Here is a 16543-nt window from a genome sequence, read left to right as displayed (position 1 = left end):
AGGATTTGCATATAAAGGAAATGGCATTGTGTATTACTCCCACATAACAGGAATTACGTAAGAGAAATGTTTAGGGATGATATCACAAAATAAGGCGTGGAAGGAAGAGAAGACAGTGGCTAGAATACCTAAGATGGCTAAAATACCTGGTTGGAGAAGGTAAAACCTACAAGAAAATAAAAACGTATGATCCAAAAAAAAAATCAATTAAATAACACTCAAAAATACACTTGGACAAAATAACTTGGTCACATGTGACTGACTTGAATAGCACTCGTGCCGAAAACAAAACACACACAAGCAGCAGCAGAAATTTGTGCAGAATTGGATGGCGATGGACACGATGCTGTTTCAACAAAGCAAAGGGAACAGACATAGGTATATTATATTATATTATATTATATTATATTATATTATATTTAATCGTCACCGTGCGTCTGTTTAAGGTTGACCTTGAAGAACGTATTTTTAAATACGTTCTTCAAGGTCAACCTTAAAAATGTTTATCTTCCCCGGATTCTTGCACATCCATTCCAATTTTTAATTTCCATTTATTTTTAAAAAGTATCTCGATTTTACCGATGCTTTATTCCGAAAATATTTAAACAATTGCCTATTTCTTCACGCCCTGCTTATGTTGCTTTCAAAAAAACAACATTAGCATAAATTTGTATGTTGTAAACACAGGGTCACGCAAAACTCCACTCGAGTTTAGTTTGGGGTCAGTTGCGCAAACCTTGTAGGTAGGACTAGAGTTCTCCCTCGACATTTTCATCGCATTTCAGTTCCTTTGGTAAGTAGTTGAAAAAAAAAATTCATTGATTGCCCGTCCTCAAATTGGGTGAAACACGGTTGAAATTATTTAGTAGGTCGGACATTTTGGAGATTTTGATGGTATTGTGAGACCTCTTTGAACCACGTCTTCGCGAATATCAATCGCTGAGATTTCGCTGTTGCCAAATGCCCGTGTACTTTCTTTAATTTAATCGATAAATTGATAAATGCTGGGCATTTAGAAACTGCCCCAGGTTCGGCTATTTCGTTAACTTTACAACCTACATTATTTTGCGAATCGCTTGAAATTTCCAAAACGAGAATCTGATACTTTCAAGAAGCACGAAACAACGTTGCAATAGGAAATTTGTGAAAATCTCCGATTGCCGGGAACTTTATTCGTCCGTTATAGGACCGTGTGCGGTTGTAGGATATTTAGCCACAGCAATACTAGCTGTTATCGTCGAAAAGTCGTTCAACCGAAAATGCTAAATATTTGCATTTATTCCGATAAGGACTTATTTTTCTAGTTTTCCTTTGATTTGTAATGGAAGTTTTAATATCTAATGAAACGCAAACCGACAAGGCCGCACATGATTATGTTCTGCACGGTTTTGCCGACGTATATGTCCTTTTCGATGACATTCGAACGACGTATCGCTGGTTCGTATCTCCGATTTTCACGCCTGAACACACATGCTTGACAACACTGGTGTAAGAAAGGGTTTTGGCACAAATATTTACTTTCTCTAATTACCAAAGAGTTTAGAAACCGAATAAATGTGACGCACCAAAAGCAGGAATCTTGCTTAAAAGCACGTACAGGTGAATTTTATCTTGGCTATGAATTCTCTGAATACTCGAGCAACGAACGTAAGACACTTCAATAATATGTAATAATTTCTTTGGTCACTCTTTAAAATTTTCAAAGTCAGCAGCGACCAGAATCGCTCTGACGAAGGGCTAGTATAAAGTTCGTAACGTCAGCTTTTAAACTCTTTAATTACGGTGGCCAATTTACGTTATCAACTCGGTTGATAATACTTAATCACCGTTTTATGACTTTTAAACTCTCCCACCAACGCAGCACCACAGTTTGTTTAGAAATTTGCCCCCTTTATTCACTTAGCAACCAGAATGGTTCGTCGCGATCTACCGGGAGCATTTTTGCTTCCTCTGGTGTGCATCATAGCCATCTTTCACATTGATCAGGTGAAGACAGAAGTTCGTTTGCCCTGTGGCATGGTTAAAAACTGGTTTCCCAGTGGTACAAAGCCTCAAAATTCACAGCCCCCTTATTTGCTGAATATAACTGATTCGGATGGGCGGTCGGTTTACGATGACCTCTACATGGGTGAACCTCATTATGGACCAGGGCAGACGACATACACAAGTGAGTAAACTTATTTTTTATTTATTTGCATGTTTCTAGGATCAGCTGAATATCGTTTGAATAACTTCCTCTTAAACATAATAAAATTGCCAATTTGAAACCTTATCAGAAGCCTAATATAACTAAATTTTTCAATGAGCAAATCCAACACTAATGTTTTTTTAATGGTATTTGTTGATATTATCACTTTGTCTTGACCCATCAAGGGTATGGTTAGATGCACACTAATCCCCAACTCCCTCACTTGCACTCTTGCCTTTGGAGGGAAATTACACAGCCCTCCTAGATGGTGAAAGGGGGGGCGTATCTTTTTTTTAATTCAACAACTCACAAACCATGCAATTCAGGAGGCAAAAAGGCACAAATTCGAAGAATTTACACTTTATGAAAACATCATTTTTATTAAAACACAGCGTGGATGTAGACATGACATTAGGGAAGGAAGCCTCGGTGTAACATAGTGTGACCCCCTGCTTCCTCACCCCCACGAAAGAATTCTAGCGACGTCCTAGTGATCGTAAATGATTGAAAAATATTTGCTAATATAAAGTTTTGTTTCTTGTTTCTCTCTAGTAACGCTGAATGGAACTCGCTCTGGTAATATGACACAGAATTTCACGGGCTTCATGCTTTATGCCTACAATGAGTTCGATGACGAGGACAGTGGGGACTTTTTGTCCCCGCTACCTGCTGGAGTGTCCAAGAGGGAGTGTCACTTCAATGACACGGGACAATTCGTGAGTAAGGCTCACTCAAACAGCGAGGACCGTTGGCAAAGTCTTGAGAAATTCTAACTAGAGTATAAGAGCATGTATTTTGTAGCTATAAGCAAAGTTCATGATTTGATTTGGAAACAGAGAGCGAGATTTTGGCTCCCCTTTTCAGTGTCTTGGATCATTTGTATTTTTTCTTTTTTTCATTCGTGACCTAGCGCTGTTCGATCGATTGAATGCTAATATGTTTGAGGGCACAGAGCGATGATGCCCTCCCGTCATTTTGCAGTGACCTCTTTCTAAATTTTCTGGAATAGGCTTCTGGATCTGGAAATTTATTGTAATAACCAGATTTGATCGGGAAATTTACCTGATCTCCCATGCTTTTACAAAACTACGTGGAATATTTCATCAAATGTCGAAATTAGAACAGTTATCACGTTAAAACATTATTCCCTTCCTTTGAAAAATCGTCAAGAACCCTAAAATAGGTTAAATTACAAATTTTCGAAGTTTCCTATTTTTTCCTCCTAACTCACGACCCCGCTTCATTTATTAGCTTTTTGCTTTTTATAATTTTTAGATCGAGGTGCTTGAAAACTCAACAAACAGCATGTACTGGCATAGCATTCAGATCAAATGGAGGTCGCCTAAGAAAAGTATATCTGGAAAAATCACCATAAGGTATATTAAAGATATCTGCCTTTTCCCCGAGATGCAATTATTTGAACCTAACCATATCATCAAACTTTGGGGCTCCTGATCAGAATAAAAAACCTCGCTGCAATTCAACTTTTTCGTGGCCGGAGTATTTCAGGAAAACACAACAGTACCCGTGGCTGACTTCATGTGCCGGACAACGGTTGTGCCCTTGATTATGTTGTTGTGTTACTCACGGTAGAGGTGTAGCTACCCATAACCAAACAGACCACATCAAAAAAAACACTTGGTCTGCCTTCACAGCAAACTCTTATGATTTGTAAAGAGAAGGAGAGGAAGGTTGTGCGTACCCTTAAAAAAAAAGACCTTTGCACGCCCCAATCTTGCACGCAACATTTTCATCACTTTGTCTCCCTCGCATAAGAGATATCAGTGGGTGAAGGAAATATTACGATAAAAATTCTATGTAGTTCTAAGGTACAGTTGCGTAGTTATATTCCTAATAAAATTATTTCAGTATTTATTGTTATGTTCTTTTCATCGTCATTAGCGCCAGCGTGGTTAAGGAGGATGGCATTTTTTGGGATGGAATCAGTGTGACCCTTAACCGTAAGTGTCACACCTAACACAAGCTAAAGGCCTTTTCCTTTCAGATTCTCACTGTCCTAGCATTCGTGTAATTTTATTTCCTTCTTATATTTTCAGATGCTTGCCCAATGCCAGGCTGTTATCTTCCAGACGGTTGCCCCAACGGTCTCGCTAGAAACAAATATGGATGTACTATTTGCGAATGTGCAGGTTAGTATGGACTGCAAGAATCACCCAGGCCGCTGAATCAGTAGAATTCAAGTCTATAATTCAATGATCTCTTGCGCATTTCGAACGCATGGACAAAATTAGGCTGAGACTTAAAAATGCAACGCATGATTTGCAATTAACAATCGAAATAACGCAAGCGTTTGATACTATTATACCAGTAGTCTGTCGTGAAGGAGGGGAGCTTTGTTAGGGAGAGAGACAGGGGAATGTTAACAATCAACTTCTTTTGACGACTCCTTCTTAGCCTACGTGTAGCCGTACCCTCTCCCCCTAGGAGAAACTTGGGGGGGGGGAAGTTTACACGTAGGCTAACACATTCTTGCTGTCTTTCATTCGTAGGAGCTTCAAGTGTCACTGTTGGATTCCTCAGCCTTGCGGTTATCATGTTCAGCGCCCTCAAAAATTGGATTTAAACAACACGTTTCGAGCCGTTTTTATTTTTGTAATGTATTGTTTGTTCGCTTTTGGCTTTTTTTACTTGTACTAGATCAATTATAAATTTGTCGCATATATAGTGAGAGTGCAGTAAACCGTGGAATCGTTTCACGCAAAAAAATACCAGGAAATTTGTCTGGACCAATCACAGTGTAATGAAACAAAGCCACTGAAATCCTGGATGACGTCGATATTTATTTGGAAATTCAGTAACTCAATAAGAGTGGTTATATTGGTATACGATCTATTCTATGTGCTAAATAAATAAAGTAAATAAATAAAATAATAAACATTTATATCGCGCAAATTCCATGTTCAAATGCGCGTTACAAACAAATATGAAAGAGCAAATTAACATAACATGATAAGAATCCCAACTGGCAGGAGGCGAACCAGTTGGCTATTTATAAAGCGTGCAGGAGTTGAGTTCGGGGCCACCGAAGACAAATCCATCTAGTGGCAGGAAGGAGGATTAGAACCCGGGGCCTCCGGCTTGCAAGTCCAGCGCCCTAACCACTAGGCCACGCTCGCCTCCACTGTGCTAACTGGTAGTTACATTTGTTTCCCTTAAAGGAACTATCCTTTATACGATATACAAAAGAAAACAGCCTGAGCGGCAGAATAAGTTCGATCCAGTTATTTTCCATCGTTCCTTCCTTATTAACTCCGAGCCTTAAATTCAATATCTTGCATCTTCTGTCATTTTGTTCCATTTAGTTTCTCCATTTTTATTTAATTTCAGTTTCGTCATTTTCTAGTTCTGATATTTAGTGTCTAATAGTCAAACTCTAATACATTACCTCCGGTAACTGAAGGGTTAAAAAATCTCTACTTATCAACACAAACTATATTAAAATCTACGGTTAATTCAAAGAAGCGCACAACACAGCATTTATTCCCAAGCCCGAAATTTTCCTCAGTCACTTCAGAGTAACACAACTTTTTGTCTAATGGTCTGAAAACATCAACAGTGCCAGGAAAGCCAACATCAGAGAGAAAATTGAGAATTTCATGGTCTCTTCCGCGCCTACAGAAAAAAGGAAATTCAGGTCCCTATTAATGCTCATAAAACAAACATGGGTCACCGACCATTCCGTACACCGTCTGTTAAAAATTAGAAATCATCAGTATTTCCTCATCAAAGAGGGAGATCATCAGCATACTTGGACCCCATCCCACCACTAGCATTTGACCAAGCTCCTTTAATTAGAGGGAGATAGCACCCAAGTCAGCATTAAACCCTCACTAAGGAGCTAAGCCTCAGCCTCCTTCCCCCTTTGGCCATGCCTTGCTGAGTTTAGGCAATTAAGGAAGTTGTACAGGTGTTAGGCCAAAGTAACTCTTGCCGTGCATGACTGAATCCATATAAAAACAGTATTTTCCAGAATTAGTTCTTTTTTCTATCTCACCTCCAAGTTCCAGTAAATGTTACTTTAAACTCACCATTACATTCACCATTGTAAGATACAGTGATAGTGTCATTTTTTCCACAGGCTGATATTTCCATTTTACACTCATTACTGTAGGTTTTTCCATCTGTTCCACACACAGGACGGTATTTCTCTGTACACATCTTACTGCACCGCCCTGAAGAAAGTAGACATAGATTCAGTAACAAACGATAAGCTCTGCCAAAGCATACTATTACACAAAAAAATGCATTTTTTCTCATCCTTACTCAAAGGGTTTTTTCCCCAGGTTATTTTTTTTGACCAAGCTCCTTCAATTAGAGGGAGATAGCATTAAATCTGAATTAACCCCTTACTAAGGAGCTGAGCCTCAGCCTCCTTCCCCCTTTGGCCATGCCTTGCTGAGTTTAGGCAATTAAGGAAGTAGTACTAGTGTTAGGCCAAAGTAACTCTTGCAGTGCATAACTGAATTCATATAAAACAATATTTTCCAGAAGTTAATTCTTTATGCTATCTCACCTCTAAGTACCAGTAAATGTTACTTTAGACTCACCGTCACATTCACTGCTGTAAGATACAATGATGGTGTCATTTTTTACACAGGCTGATAGTTCCATTTTACACTTGTTATGGTAGGTTTTTCCATCTGTTCCACACACAGGACTGTATTCCTCTGTACACACCTTACTGCACCGCCCTGAAGAAGTAGACGTAGATTCAATGACAAATGATAAGCTTTGTGCCAAAGCATACTATTACAGAAAAAAAATTCAATTTTTCTCATCCTTACTCAGTGTTTTTTCCCCAGGTTATTTTTTTTGACCAAGCTCCTTTAATTAGAGGGAGAGAGCACTAAACTTGAATTAACCCCTTACTAAGGAGCTGAGCCTCGGCCTCCTTCCCCCTTTGGCCATGCTTTGCTGAGTTTAGGCAATTTAGGAAGTGGTACTAGTGATAGGCCAAAGTAACTCTTGCAGTGCATAACTGAATTCATATAAAACAATATTTTCCAGAAGTTAATTCTTTTTTCTATCTCACCTCTAAGTACCAGTAAATATTACTTTAAACTCACCGTTACATTCACCATTGTAAGATACAGTGATAGTGTCATTTTTCCCACAGGCTGATATTTCCATTCCACACCTGTTACTGTAGGTTTTTCCATCTGTTCCACACACAGGACGGTATTCCGCTGTACACACTTTACTGCACCGTACTGAAGAAAGTAGACATAGATTCAATGACAAACGATAAGCTCTGTGCCAATGCATACTATGACAGAAAAAAAATAGCCACTTTTCTCATCCTTACTCAAAGGGCTTTTTTCCCCAGGTTCTTTTTTTGACCAAGCTCCTTTAATTAGAGGGAGATCTCACCTAAGTTTGTATTAACCCCTCACTATGGAGCTAAGCCTCAGTCTCCTTCCCCCTTTGTCCATACCTTGCTGAGTTTAGGCAATTTAGGAAGTTGTATAAGTGTTAGGCCAAAGTAACTCTTGCAGTGCATAACTGAATTCATATAAAACAATATTTTCCAGAATTAATCCTTTTTTCTATCTCACCTCTAAGTACCATTAGCTGTTACTTTAATCTCACTGTTACATTCACCATTGTAAGATACAGTGATAGTGTCATTTTTTTCACAGGCTGATATTTTCATTCTACACTCGTTACTGTAGGTTTTTCCATCTGTTCCACACACTGGAGCATATATTGCTGCACAGGCCACATCACAATCACCTGAAATAAGGCATCAAGCATTCTTATCAAGGCTACAACTAACTACAAAGTACTTCTATTGGTCTCCCAGAGGCATCCCAACCTTGGATCTAGTTTGATTCAAAGTTCAATCTTTGCCCTGCACAGTAATCAACTCTATTGTTAAGTATAATTTTATGATCGGCCTGAACAATAATTGTGAACTAACCAGAAAATCATACTACTCAAAAGCTATTTATCTCACAAAAGAAAAAAATAGAATGTCACTCCAAACCCATTCACTTATTTTGTCTTTAAACACATCATACCATATGTATTCAGCAGGTAAACTATTCAACTTTATTGAGTACTATTTTGAAAAATAAAGAATTGCTCCAGCAGTCAAATATTCTTAAAAACACTTTTCATTCCTAATTTTACTCTTTACATGTCACACAATTAACTTACACTGACAAGTTCTACATCCATAACCATCATATTTATAGACACCAGTTGGGCATGGAACACATTTCCGTAATGGACACTGGTCTGCGTAGAAAATAAAATTACATGTAATGTTAAAAAATACACGTAGTGATTAAATGAGGCATAAATTAAAAGCAAAAAAATCAGTTGCACATTTAGAGAATAACCGTAGATTGAAGCAAAAAAATTTTGATCATCAAAACTTAATAGCTTCAACTGAAAAAAATTATAAGTTGTGAATGAAATGTCAAATCCATTATATATAATGTATAGTATACTTTATAACAATATAGCTTACATTTCAGGTGTGCAGTTAATCCTTCATAGTAAACAACGGGATTTGTGTTTTCCAAGACACTTGCTCTGAAATAGAATTAAAAGAGTAATTAATAACTTTATCCTCTTTTGCTCTCCCAAATTTTTTCATGGCAGATGTAGTATCAATGGTTGACATAGTGGACTCCATGTTTAAAGGTATGGCTTCAAACCTTACAGGGTCTTACAGTTGTGTCACTTCATCTAGGAATGCAGATTGGTTTCCCTAAGCTTAGGGGAATTCTGGGAGAAGGGGGGAAGGGCAAATCAAACCGCAGTGCACTGACTAGTTGTACTAGTAAGCTTAAGACTCCAGTTTTTCATACTAGAGTAAGTGGGGTATTTATAGCCCTAACTGCCCTCAGCTTGGAGCAAGCTTTGCCTCTTTTTCCAACCTGCCTCAAGATTACTGAAGATTACTGTTCTCTTAAATCTGCTTCAATCTATCTCTTTTAAAACCATCGTTGGTTCCTCAATATTTAACAAAAATTAATAAATCAGAATGAGGTAGCAGAAAAATAAATGGGCTAAAGAAAGAAACAGATTATGAAAGTTATTTAGCTTGCATTAATTCCTTTTTTTTTTACAAAAGCCAAGCAAACTTAAAATATTAGCCAGGAATATACTAGTCAGTTGAGACTTCAAGGAGCTTTAAAATAAAGATCACTTACAGTAATTATATTTTTCAACACATAGCAGTTACCAGTATGTGCCCTGTGTGCTTTGTTATGGGGTTTGCATTGGTATCAGCACGAATTTTGTAGTACCTGAATGTAATGTTTCCAGCCTCGTAACTCTGGGGGGCCTTCCATAACATCTTCACACTAGTCCAGTTCCCAGATGAAGTGGAATTTTGGATAATCTTTTGGTATGAGATGGCAACGTGCAAATGTCAAATATTTCTCAAAGCTTGTTTCAGGTCAATAGTGAAATTCATAATTTCACTGTTATGTATATTATGAACGGTAAATAATTATTGTCCATTTGCCATCACTTTCACTACTAGTACTACATGACAATTACATCAAACAGTCTGCTGGTAGTTGATTTTTATTTAGCAAATATACTCATTTCTTATAAAGGAGAAGTGCAAAGCTCCTGATCAGAAACCTCATTATTTTTTTTTTTCTAAATGTATGATTTATTCAGATACTGTAGGGGTCTCATTGTACATGATGGGTTTTCACATTTGAACAAAAAAAAATTCATTGTATAACTATTTTGGTAAATTGTTGAGCCGGTAACATTAACTTGAAGAGCCAGTAAAATTAACTACATGGCTCTTTACAAAAGTTTTTGTCCTGTTCTAATTACCATGAAGATAAGTTCATTTTATGCATGACTCTATGCATTATATGTACCAACATAAAATGCATCCATACAACATCAATTTGTATCATTTATTATTAAGCACATATCATACAATACTGATTGTATTTACAGTTAAAATAAATGGCTTCTTTACATTTAATAGGGCTAATGACTCATACATACATAAAAATCTCCACAGCTAACTTCTTCAACCCCAGTGGGCAAATCTTCTTGAACAAAATGTCCATTAGTGTTATTTTTCACAGAGTTCTCAGCGTAAACAATGAAGCCAACAAAATTCCTGGAGCCATTAAGGTAAACTGCATGTAAATCAAATATTTTAATCTATTTAGTAAATAAACCTCTTCAGGTGGCTGGTACGTCCACAGCTGAGATATTTTCTGAAAAGTAAAAATTAAAGCTTCGAGGACAAATGTGAATTTTAAGGCAACAGCCAAAATATATGAAGAAGAAAAAGTGGAACTCTTGGGCGGCTTTTTTCCTGTAGCTTTGTTTATTCTGGACAAAAATAATCAGAGGACAGATGTTGATGCAGACAGGGGTTGTTGCCCGATAACTGCTGGTGATTTTGCACCATGTGATGTAAAGTAACCAATAGACTCATGCAAAAATTAGTGGGTTGATATTTAGTTGAGTCCCTACCTGGTTCTAATAATTGGTTATACATCATTAATAGATCTTAAGGTTACATTAAAGTACTAGATGAGAGTTACCAAATGATCAGTCTTTGCTATTACGATTAAAAGTTCCCCCTTTATTTTACAGTTTCAGACATTCTGTGCTGTGCATGGGTACAAGATATTTTTTTGGTGAATGCTTTAACCTTTATGAAGCATTTATTTCTTAAAATAATTGACTTGATACAATGTCACTCATTTTATTATCTTAATTAAATGTCTATCTTTAATGCTGTTTTAGGCTGCTACCATTACCAATATTCATTAAAAAGTACTAGTATGGAAATGGTTACAATCATCATTACTACAACATTACCACAATGTGAATTCCATTTACCATAGCTAAATTTTTTTAAACCACCATGACAGCTACATCTCATTCTGTATTCACTCAATTTGGCCATAAACATAAAATTTAAGCAGTGTTCAAATACCTTTTTTTATTTTTTTCAAAAAGGTTATCAGTACAGACAATTATAAAGAAAGAGATGACATATCTAGTTCATTTTCAGTTGAGATATATATAACATGTGCTGTTCTTTTTGTGGATATAACCCTTACCGATGCATTTACAAAGATTGCACATTTATGTATCTAGATAAATTCATAGAATGCCAAATTGCTAACTGCTCAGCTGTTGAAGACAAAAAGGGACGCATTTACCTCTTTACATTTTGAACACATTTTTCAGACTTAATTCAACTTATTGATTGCAGTAAAATCATCATTACTTACTTGTGTGGGAGCTTCCTGGAAAGTAACCGTATTTAGTATGCCCATGGGCACTCAACTGATAAGGCAAATTTTCTGAAAAATTTGATGGAGGAGTCCCAGGAAACCATGACCTCATGCTGGCACAAGAAGACACCTTTGCACAGTCCACCCAAGCATATGAGGGCAGAGTGACAAGCAATATAGAGAGATGCACATGTAGCTTCATAGCTGAAAAAATACAATAAATTAAACATTGAGTCTTTTTTCATTCTCTGTAAAATCTCTCCACTGACAAATTCAAGACTGTCCATTAATATTGAATCATGTTTTTAATAATCAATGATGTAAAGGAGATAAAATCGGTCAGTGTAAAACACAGACTACAAACCAGGGGTAAATTGCAGACTGAGGACTGCAGACCAGCAGGGGTAAAACACAGACTCAGTTCTAAAACAACCTAGTTCCCCAAAAAAACTTCAAGAGTGAGCTCAGGGTTTGAGGCCGCAAGAGGCTGCCAATAATTGTCATGGTGATTGATGTTTCAAACTTCACTTCCTCAGATGGTTTTGGCGTTGAAATATAGTTTTAAGGTATAAGAATGATAAGAAATGTAAGTGTTTGAAAATGCAGTTTACAGCCAGTGAATTATATTCCCCTTGTTAAGGGTAAACAGTTCTGCTGAGCAACATCAGGTAACTTTAATATACATATAGCTCATGTATCCTTTGTTGGGCCTTGAAAGTAGTAGCATTAATAGACTTTCATCACACATCAGCAATTTCGATTACTTGGACAATAAAAACCTTTTTCTTGTACCTTTGTACAGATCAGAAGATCACTCTACATAAATGAAAGAACTACTGAAGAAACTCAATAAGCAAGGCAGCTCTACACCAACAAACATTAAACTGCCGCCAAAAATATGCAGGCTAGACTTTGACATACTTCCGGGTGTAAATAAGTTTTACGATGAGGAATCCGAATGAATTCCTGAATTAAGTTCGGCAAGGCACTAGACTAGGCCTAAGTTTCTCACCTTTACAACACTCTTTGAATTCGAACCGGTACACTTTTTCTGCTCAGCGAATGTGTAAACATTTATACGTTTTATTGCTGAAAGCCTTTCAAAATCTTTCCTTTGTGGAGCATACTTTAATCTCATTCAAATCATATTGAAACATTCACTTGAGGACACAGCGAATCCTGAGACTCACATAATTAAAAAACAAATTTTGAAAAGAACAGATCCGAAATAGTACATCAGAAACGTTGATGTTAAAGTTTACTCGCCGTGAATTACCACAGCTTGATATAATTGTAACCTTCCGCATAATCTTACAGAAGTTCAATATCTTCGTTACGCGCTCCATGGTTGAGTTTATAGTGATGTAATATTAACAATGATAGACTCTTTAAGAGTTTATCAACTAAGAAGATTCATTCCACGTGCAATAAAATCGACGGACAGACATTGAAGATTCCTCGTCCAAAATGCAAGACGAATGTGATCGCTTGCAATGCAACCGTTTGTATAGTTTACTTATCCTAAGACATGAGCTTTTCGTTGCCTAATAGGTTTAAAACTAAATGCTCACCTTTACTCGTTTGAAATCGTACAGCACTTAAAGCAGTATAGGCTTATCTCGTGTGCTTTGGTAGCAAATATTTCTGCTTCCGTGAGCAAAATTTTTTGTTTATGGGTGCAAAGATATACACAAACCGTATCTCTGATTCGTTCACAGGGTCGCGCGTTCAAGAGGGACCTCGTACGTGCAGGACAGCAAAGCCGAGGAAATCGTTAATTGAAAATGAATGTACGTTTTCGTTAAGAATTTCTCGTATAGTTGCATGTGTTAACCGTCTCTAAAGCCGCCAGATCTCAACGTCAGTATCAACCATGCAAGCGGCTTTGAGTCCCAGATAGAGTACGCCTAAATAATTCGCCGTCGTGGTTTCCGCTCACAGGTCACGGTCTAGGGGTTTTTCATGTTGATATTTTGCAGAGGACGGCTGAGAAATTGCTTCACCGCGCGCGTTCTCCATTCCGTCGCCGTTGGAGCTAGTAACCCTATAGTCCTCACTGTTCGGTGAAATAGCGCGCGAAAGTGGACGTATTAATTAGACTACAGATCAACCCACATCCGCCGACCATTGGCCGCTGTCCCCTATTTCATACCCAGAAGGCATGCGGAAAGCATGCCGAATCGTAAGTTCATCAGTACCGGGGAGACCCTCCCGCACATGAACCATAATTGGTAACAACAACGAACATGTTTTAAGCAGCTCATGTAAAAAAATCCGGGTTTTCCTTTAGAGGAAAGATACGGAAAAAAAAGTGACAAAAAAGTTGAAACCTTAGTAAACGGAGGAAAGTTGACAGGGGTTACTGGCAATCAGCTTCACACACATCATCATAAATAAACTTTATTTCCCCTCAAATATACAGAGTAGTGTGTTGGTGCTGCTATCTTCAAACTAGTTGCGTTTAATAACTTATGAAAATGCTAATTAGGTGACTAATTGCCTAAATTATCGAGACGTGCTGATTTACCTAATAAACTATAGCAAAATTCTGCGCCAATCGATTCAAAGCTTCAACATCCCCTCCCCCTCCCCTGTGCAACTTAGGGACATTTTACCATTGTCTTTGCCTGGGGGAAGTAGGTAATTTGAACCCCGCCTAGCTGGGGTGGGTAATTAGACCTGAAGTGTCAAGTTTTTCCAGCAGAATACAAGTGTTATATCATTAAATATGGAGGTTTTCATTACAAATAATTCACTTTTGTAAGTGAATGGCTCTAAAGGAAAGGTCTATAAGGTCTAGGTTTTACAACTTGGTCAATGTATAGAAAGTCATGGTAGCTGATTTTGCCCTCAAAAAAATGTTGGGTGGGACATTTGAGCGCAATTTTTGCCCTGGTGAGTGGAAATTTAAACAAACCAATCTTAAAAAGTACAAAGGCCGGGAAGGATAAAGCTTTGGATTGATTGGCACAGTATACGATGCAAAATTGATTTTTATTGATATTAAAATTAGATGTCAGCTAGCAAAAAGAAGTCCAGACATATAGAAAATGACAAGTCCTTTAAAAAAAACAAAGAGAGGGAAAGAGAGGAGATGGGGCATAAATTTTTACTGATAACCAACAAAATTTGGGCCATATACTCAAATGAAAGATTCACATTTTTAAGGCGATTGAAAACTTTAAAAAAACAATTTCCAGGAATTTTAGTTGCACAGAATATTATATTTGTATATAATTTCTTCATAGTTCCAACTGTCTCTCATATAACTATCTAAGAACTACTACTCACAGACATTTTGTAAGCTTGAGAAACTTTTTCTTGGTTTCTAACAAAGCCATGAAACTTTGACCACACAGAAATCGATCATATGGTCAGAAAGGCCATATGATCGACCGTAATCGTCGCACTGTAGGGCTTGTTGGCGTGGTCTAACGTCATCATCACACTCAACGCAAGGATGAATGCTCATTTTGATCAGTTCGCATTCGTTTCTATAACAACAAATGCACGAATGCAGCGTAACATACAAGTAAAGTTCCGTTGCGTCTATTTGTGACTTTCTTAACAATAACAAATGAAAACACCGGGTAAATGAATGTCGATTGTCGCGTTCGATAAGTCGCTAAAAGGTAAAGCGAGTAACATGCAAATAAAGTTATGTTGTGTTTTTTGTAAACTTCGCAACATTAAAAATTAACTTGTTGTCTTCCGTAAGGTAAGTGTGATATTTTTAGGATAACAGTCTATTGTTTATGCTTGTGTCTTTTTTGATGAAGTTAGACTACGCCAACAAGCCCTTCAGTGCGACGATTACGGTCGATCATATGGCCTTTCTGACCATATGATCGATTTCTGTGTTGTCAAAGTTTTCATGGAATTTTTAGAAACGAGAAAGAGTATCTCAAGCTTACGAAATGTCCGTGAGTAAGAAACGAGTACATACCAATCGAACAACGCTTCATTTTTTTTTTGTTAGAAACAGGGAACGCTTCCCTTTGTTGTTAGAAACGAACAACGCTTTTAGAATCATTACTCAAACATATTTCAATTCCTAGCATACGATCGATTTCTGTGTAGTCAAAGTCTTCATGGTATTGTTGGAAACCAAGAAAGAGTTTGTCAAGCTTACGAAACGTCCGTGAGTAAGAAACGATTACATACCAAACGAACAACGCTGCATTTTGTTGTTGAAAACGAACAACGTTTCCCTTTGTCATTAGGAACGAACAACGCTTTAAGAATCTTCATGGTGTTGTCGAATTTCTCGACGTTATTACCTATTTACAGTCTGAAATTCAGATCTTTTTCAGTATTTGTTTCTTCGGGCGACTTAACTTTTTTTTTCGGGCGACATTACTAAAATTTCGGACAACATGACTCAGGTTTCAGGCGACATGACTTCGAGCGAGATGACTCTCGGGCGACTTGACCGGTTACCCAGGAAGTAAGCCGCCATCATCACGATTTAAAGGAGCGTGGGCGGAATTAACTTGCCAAGTTTCCAAACAAAGGCGTTGGTGGTAACGCCGATTAGTGGTGATAATTTTAGACTTATCCCACCCATTTGTATGGTTAGTTAGGCATGTAAGCTCCGATAAAGCTGAATTTTCTTCTATCCAAAAGAAAACCAGTTCTTACTTCATGGGCAGGTTCAAAAACACTCGGTCTCAAAACTGCATTCCATACATACGATATGAAAGTTTATAACTTGAATCACTCCAAGAGGTTACTTGGCTATCATCTGTACCTTTTATTTGCAATATTACATCAGAAGCCAGTAAAAGGATTCTGACTTCGCTGTGGTGCAACCAACTCTTTGACTACTCAGGCAAAAAGCAGGATAAATAAATAGATAAATAGCTTAATAGATAAATAAATGGTCTCAAGCAGAAAAACCGCTTAACTATTTCATCTGACATTGATGCATACATTTTGAGTAGTTTTTGATGGAGCGTTATTTAGCTCAATCATAGTGATCTCACTAGGAGTTAAAATTAAAATACGTAAATAGCCAAGTCAATTTCCTAGGTCTCAGTGTGCCTAATTGGTTGCCTGTGATGCAATTTTTCAATGCAATCAAAGTGTAATTAAG

The 16543-nt window shown here is 37.4% G+C and overlaps 2 protein-coding genes across 4 annotated transcripts in view; one reads left to right on the top strand and one right to left on the bottom strand.

Annotated features, from left to right (window-relative positions):
* The first annotated feature begins 55 nt into the window (after positions 1-55).
* LOC113681860 (uncharacterized) lies at positions 56-5104 on the top strand. Of its 3 annotated transcripts, none has more exons than XM_089191495.1 (7): positions 56-378; positions 1904-2167; positions 2741-2904; positions 3464-3564; positions 4091-4149; positions 4246-4338; positions 4699-5104. In XM_089191495.1, exons 2-7 carry the CDS (start codon positions 1912-1914, stop codon positions 4770-4772), a joined length of 747 nt encoding a protein of 248 aa, XP_089047621.1. In that variant the 5' UTR covers positions 56-378; positions 1904-1911; the 3' UTR covers positions 4773-5104. The 3 variants fall into 3 exon arrangements, with proteins under 3 accessions (XP_089047621.1, XP_027054788.2, XP_089047622.1); XM_027198987.2 differs by lacking the exon at positions 56-378 and adding an exon at positions 506-793; XM_089191496.1 differs by lacking the exon at positions 56-378 and adding an exon at positions 1457-1599.
* Positions 4976-16543, bottom strand: part of LOC113681923 (uncharacterized) — a 26607-nt gene continuing 15039 nt past the window's right edge. Inside the window, exons 16-26 of the mRNA XM_089191340.1 lie at positions 13020-13061; positions 11446-11652; positions 10196-10332; positions 9469-9563; positions 8685-8749; positions 8369-8449; positions 7799-7942; positions 7276-7419; positions 6757-6900; positions 6238-6381; positions 4976-5821 (exon numbers count right to left, since the gene is read on the bottom strand). Coding sequence (XP_089047466.1) covers positions 5742-5821; positions 6238-6381; positions 6757-6900; positions 7276-7419; positions 7799-7942; positions 8369-8449; positions 8685-8749; positions 9469-9563; positions 10196-10332; positions 11446-11652; positions 13020-13061 — 1283 coding nt within the window. The 3' untranslated portion in view covers positions 4976-5741. The remainder of the gene's footprint in view (positions 5822-6237; positions 6382-6756; positions 6901-7275; positions 7420-7798; positions 7943-8368; positions 8450-8684; positions 8750-9468; positions 9564-10195; positions 10333-11445; positions 11653-13019; positions 13062-16543) is intronic.

The sequence above is a fragment of the Pocillopora damicornis genome, chromosome 13 (genome assembly GCF_964200805.1).
Source record: "Pocillopora damicornis chromosome 13, jaPocDami1.2, whole genome shotgun sequence".
Taxonomy (NCBI): domain Eukaryota; kingdom Metazoa; phylum Cnidaria; class Anthozoa; order Scleractinia; family Pocilloporidae; genus Pocillopora; species Pocillopora damicornis.
The sequence above is the reverse complement of the archived record's forward strand: the minus strand, read 5'-3'. Positions and strand labels throughout refer to the sequence as shown.

What these genes read in the sequence shown, in the direction of transcription:
- LOC113681860 (XM_089191495.1), top strand. Translation starts at nt 1,912, where the DNA reads ATGGTTCGTCGCGATCTACCGGGAGCATTTTTGCTTCCTCTGGTGTGC. An exon ending in TCTGGAAAAATCACCATAAG is followed by an intron (nt 3,565 to 4,090) that starts GTATATTAAAGA and finishes CATCGTCATTAG; the next exon opens with CGCCAGCGTGGTTAAGGAGG. An exon ending in TACTATTTGCGAATGTGCAG is followed by an intron (nt 4,339 to 4,698) that starts GTTAGTATGGAC and finishes TTTCATTCGTAG; the next exon opens with GAGCTTCAAGTGTCACTGTT.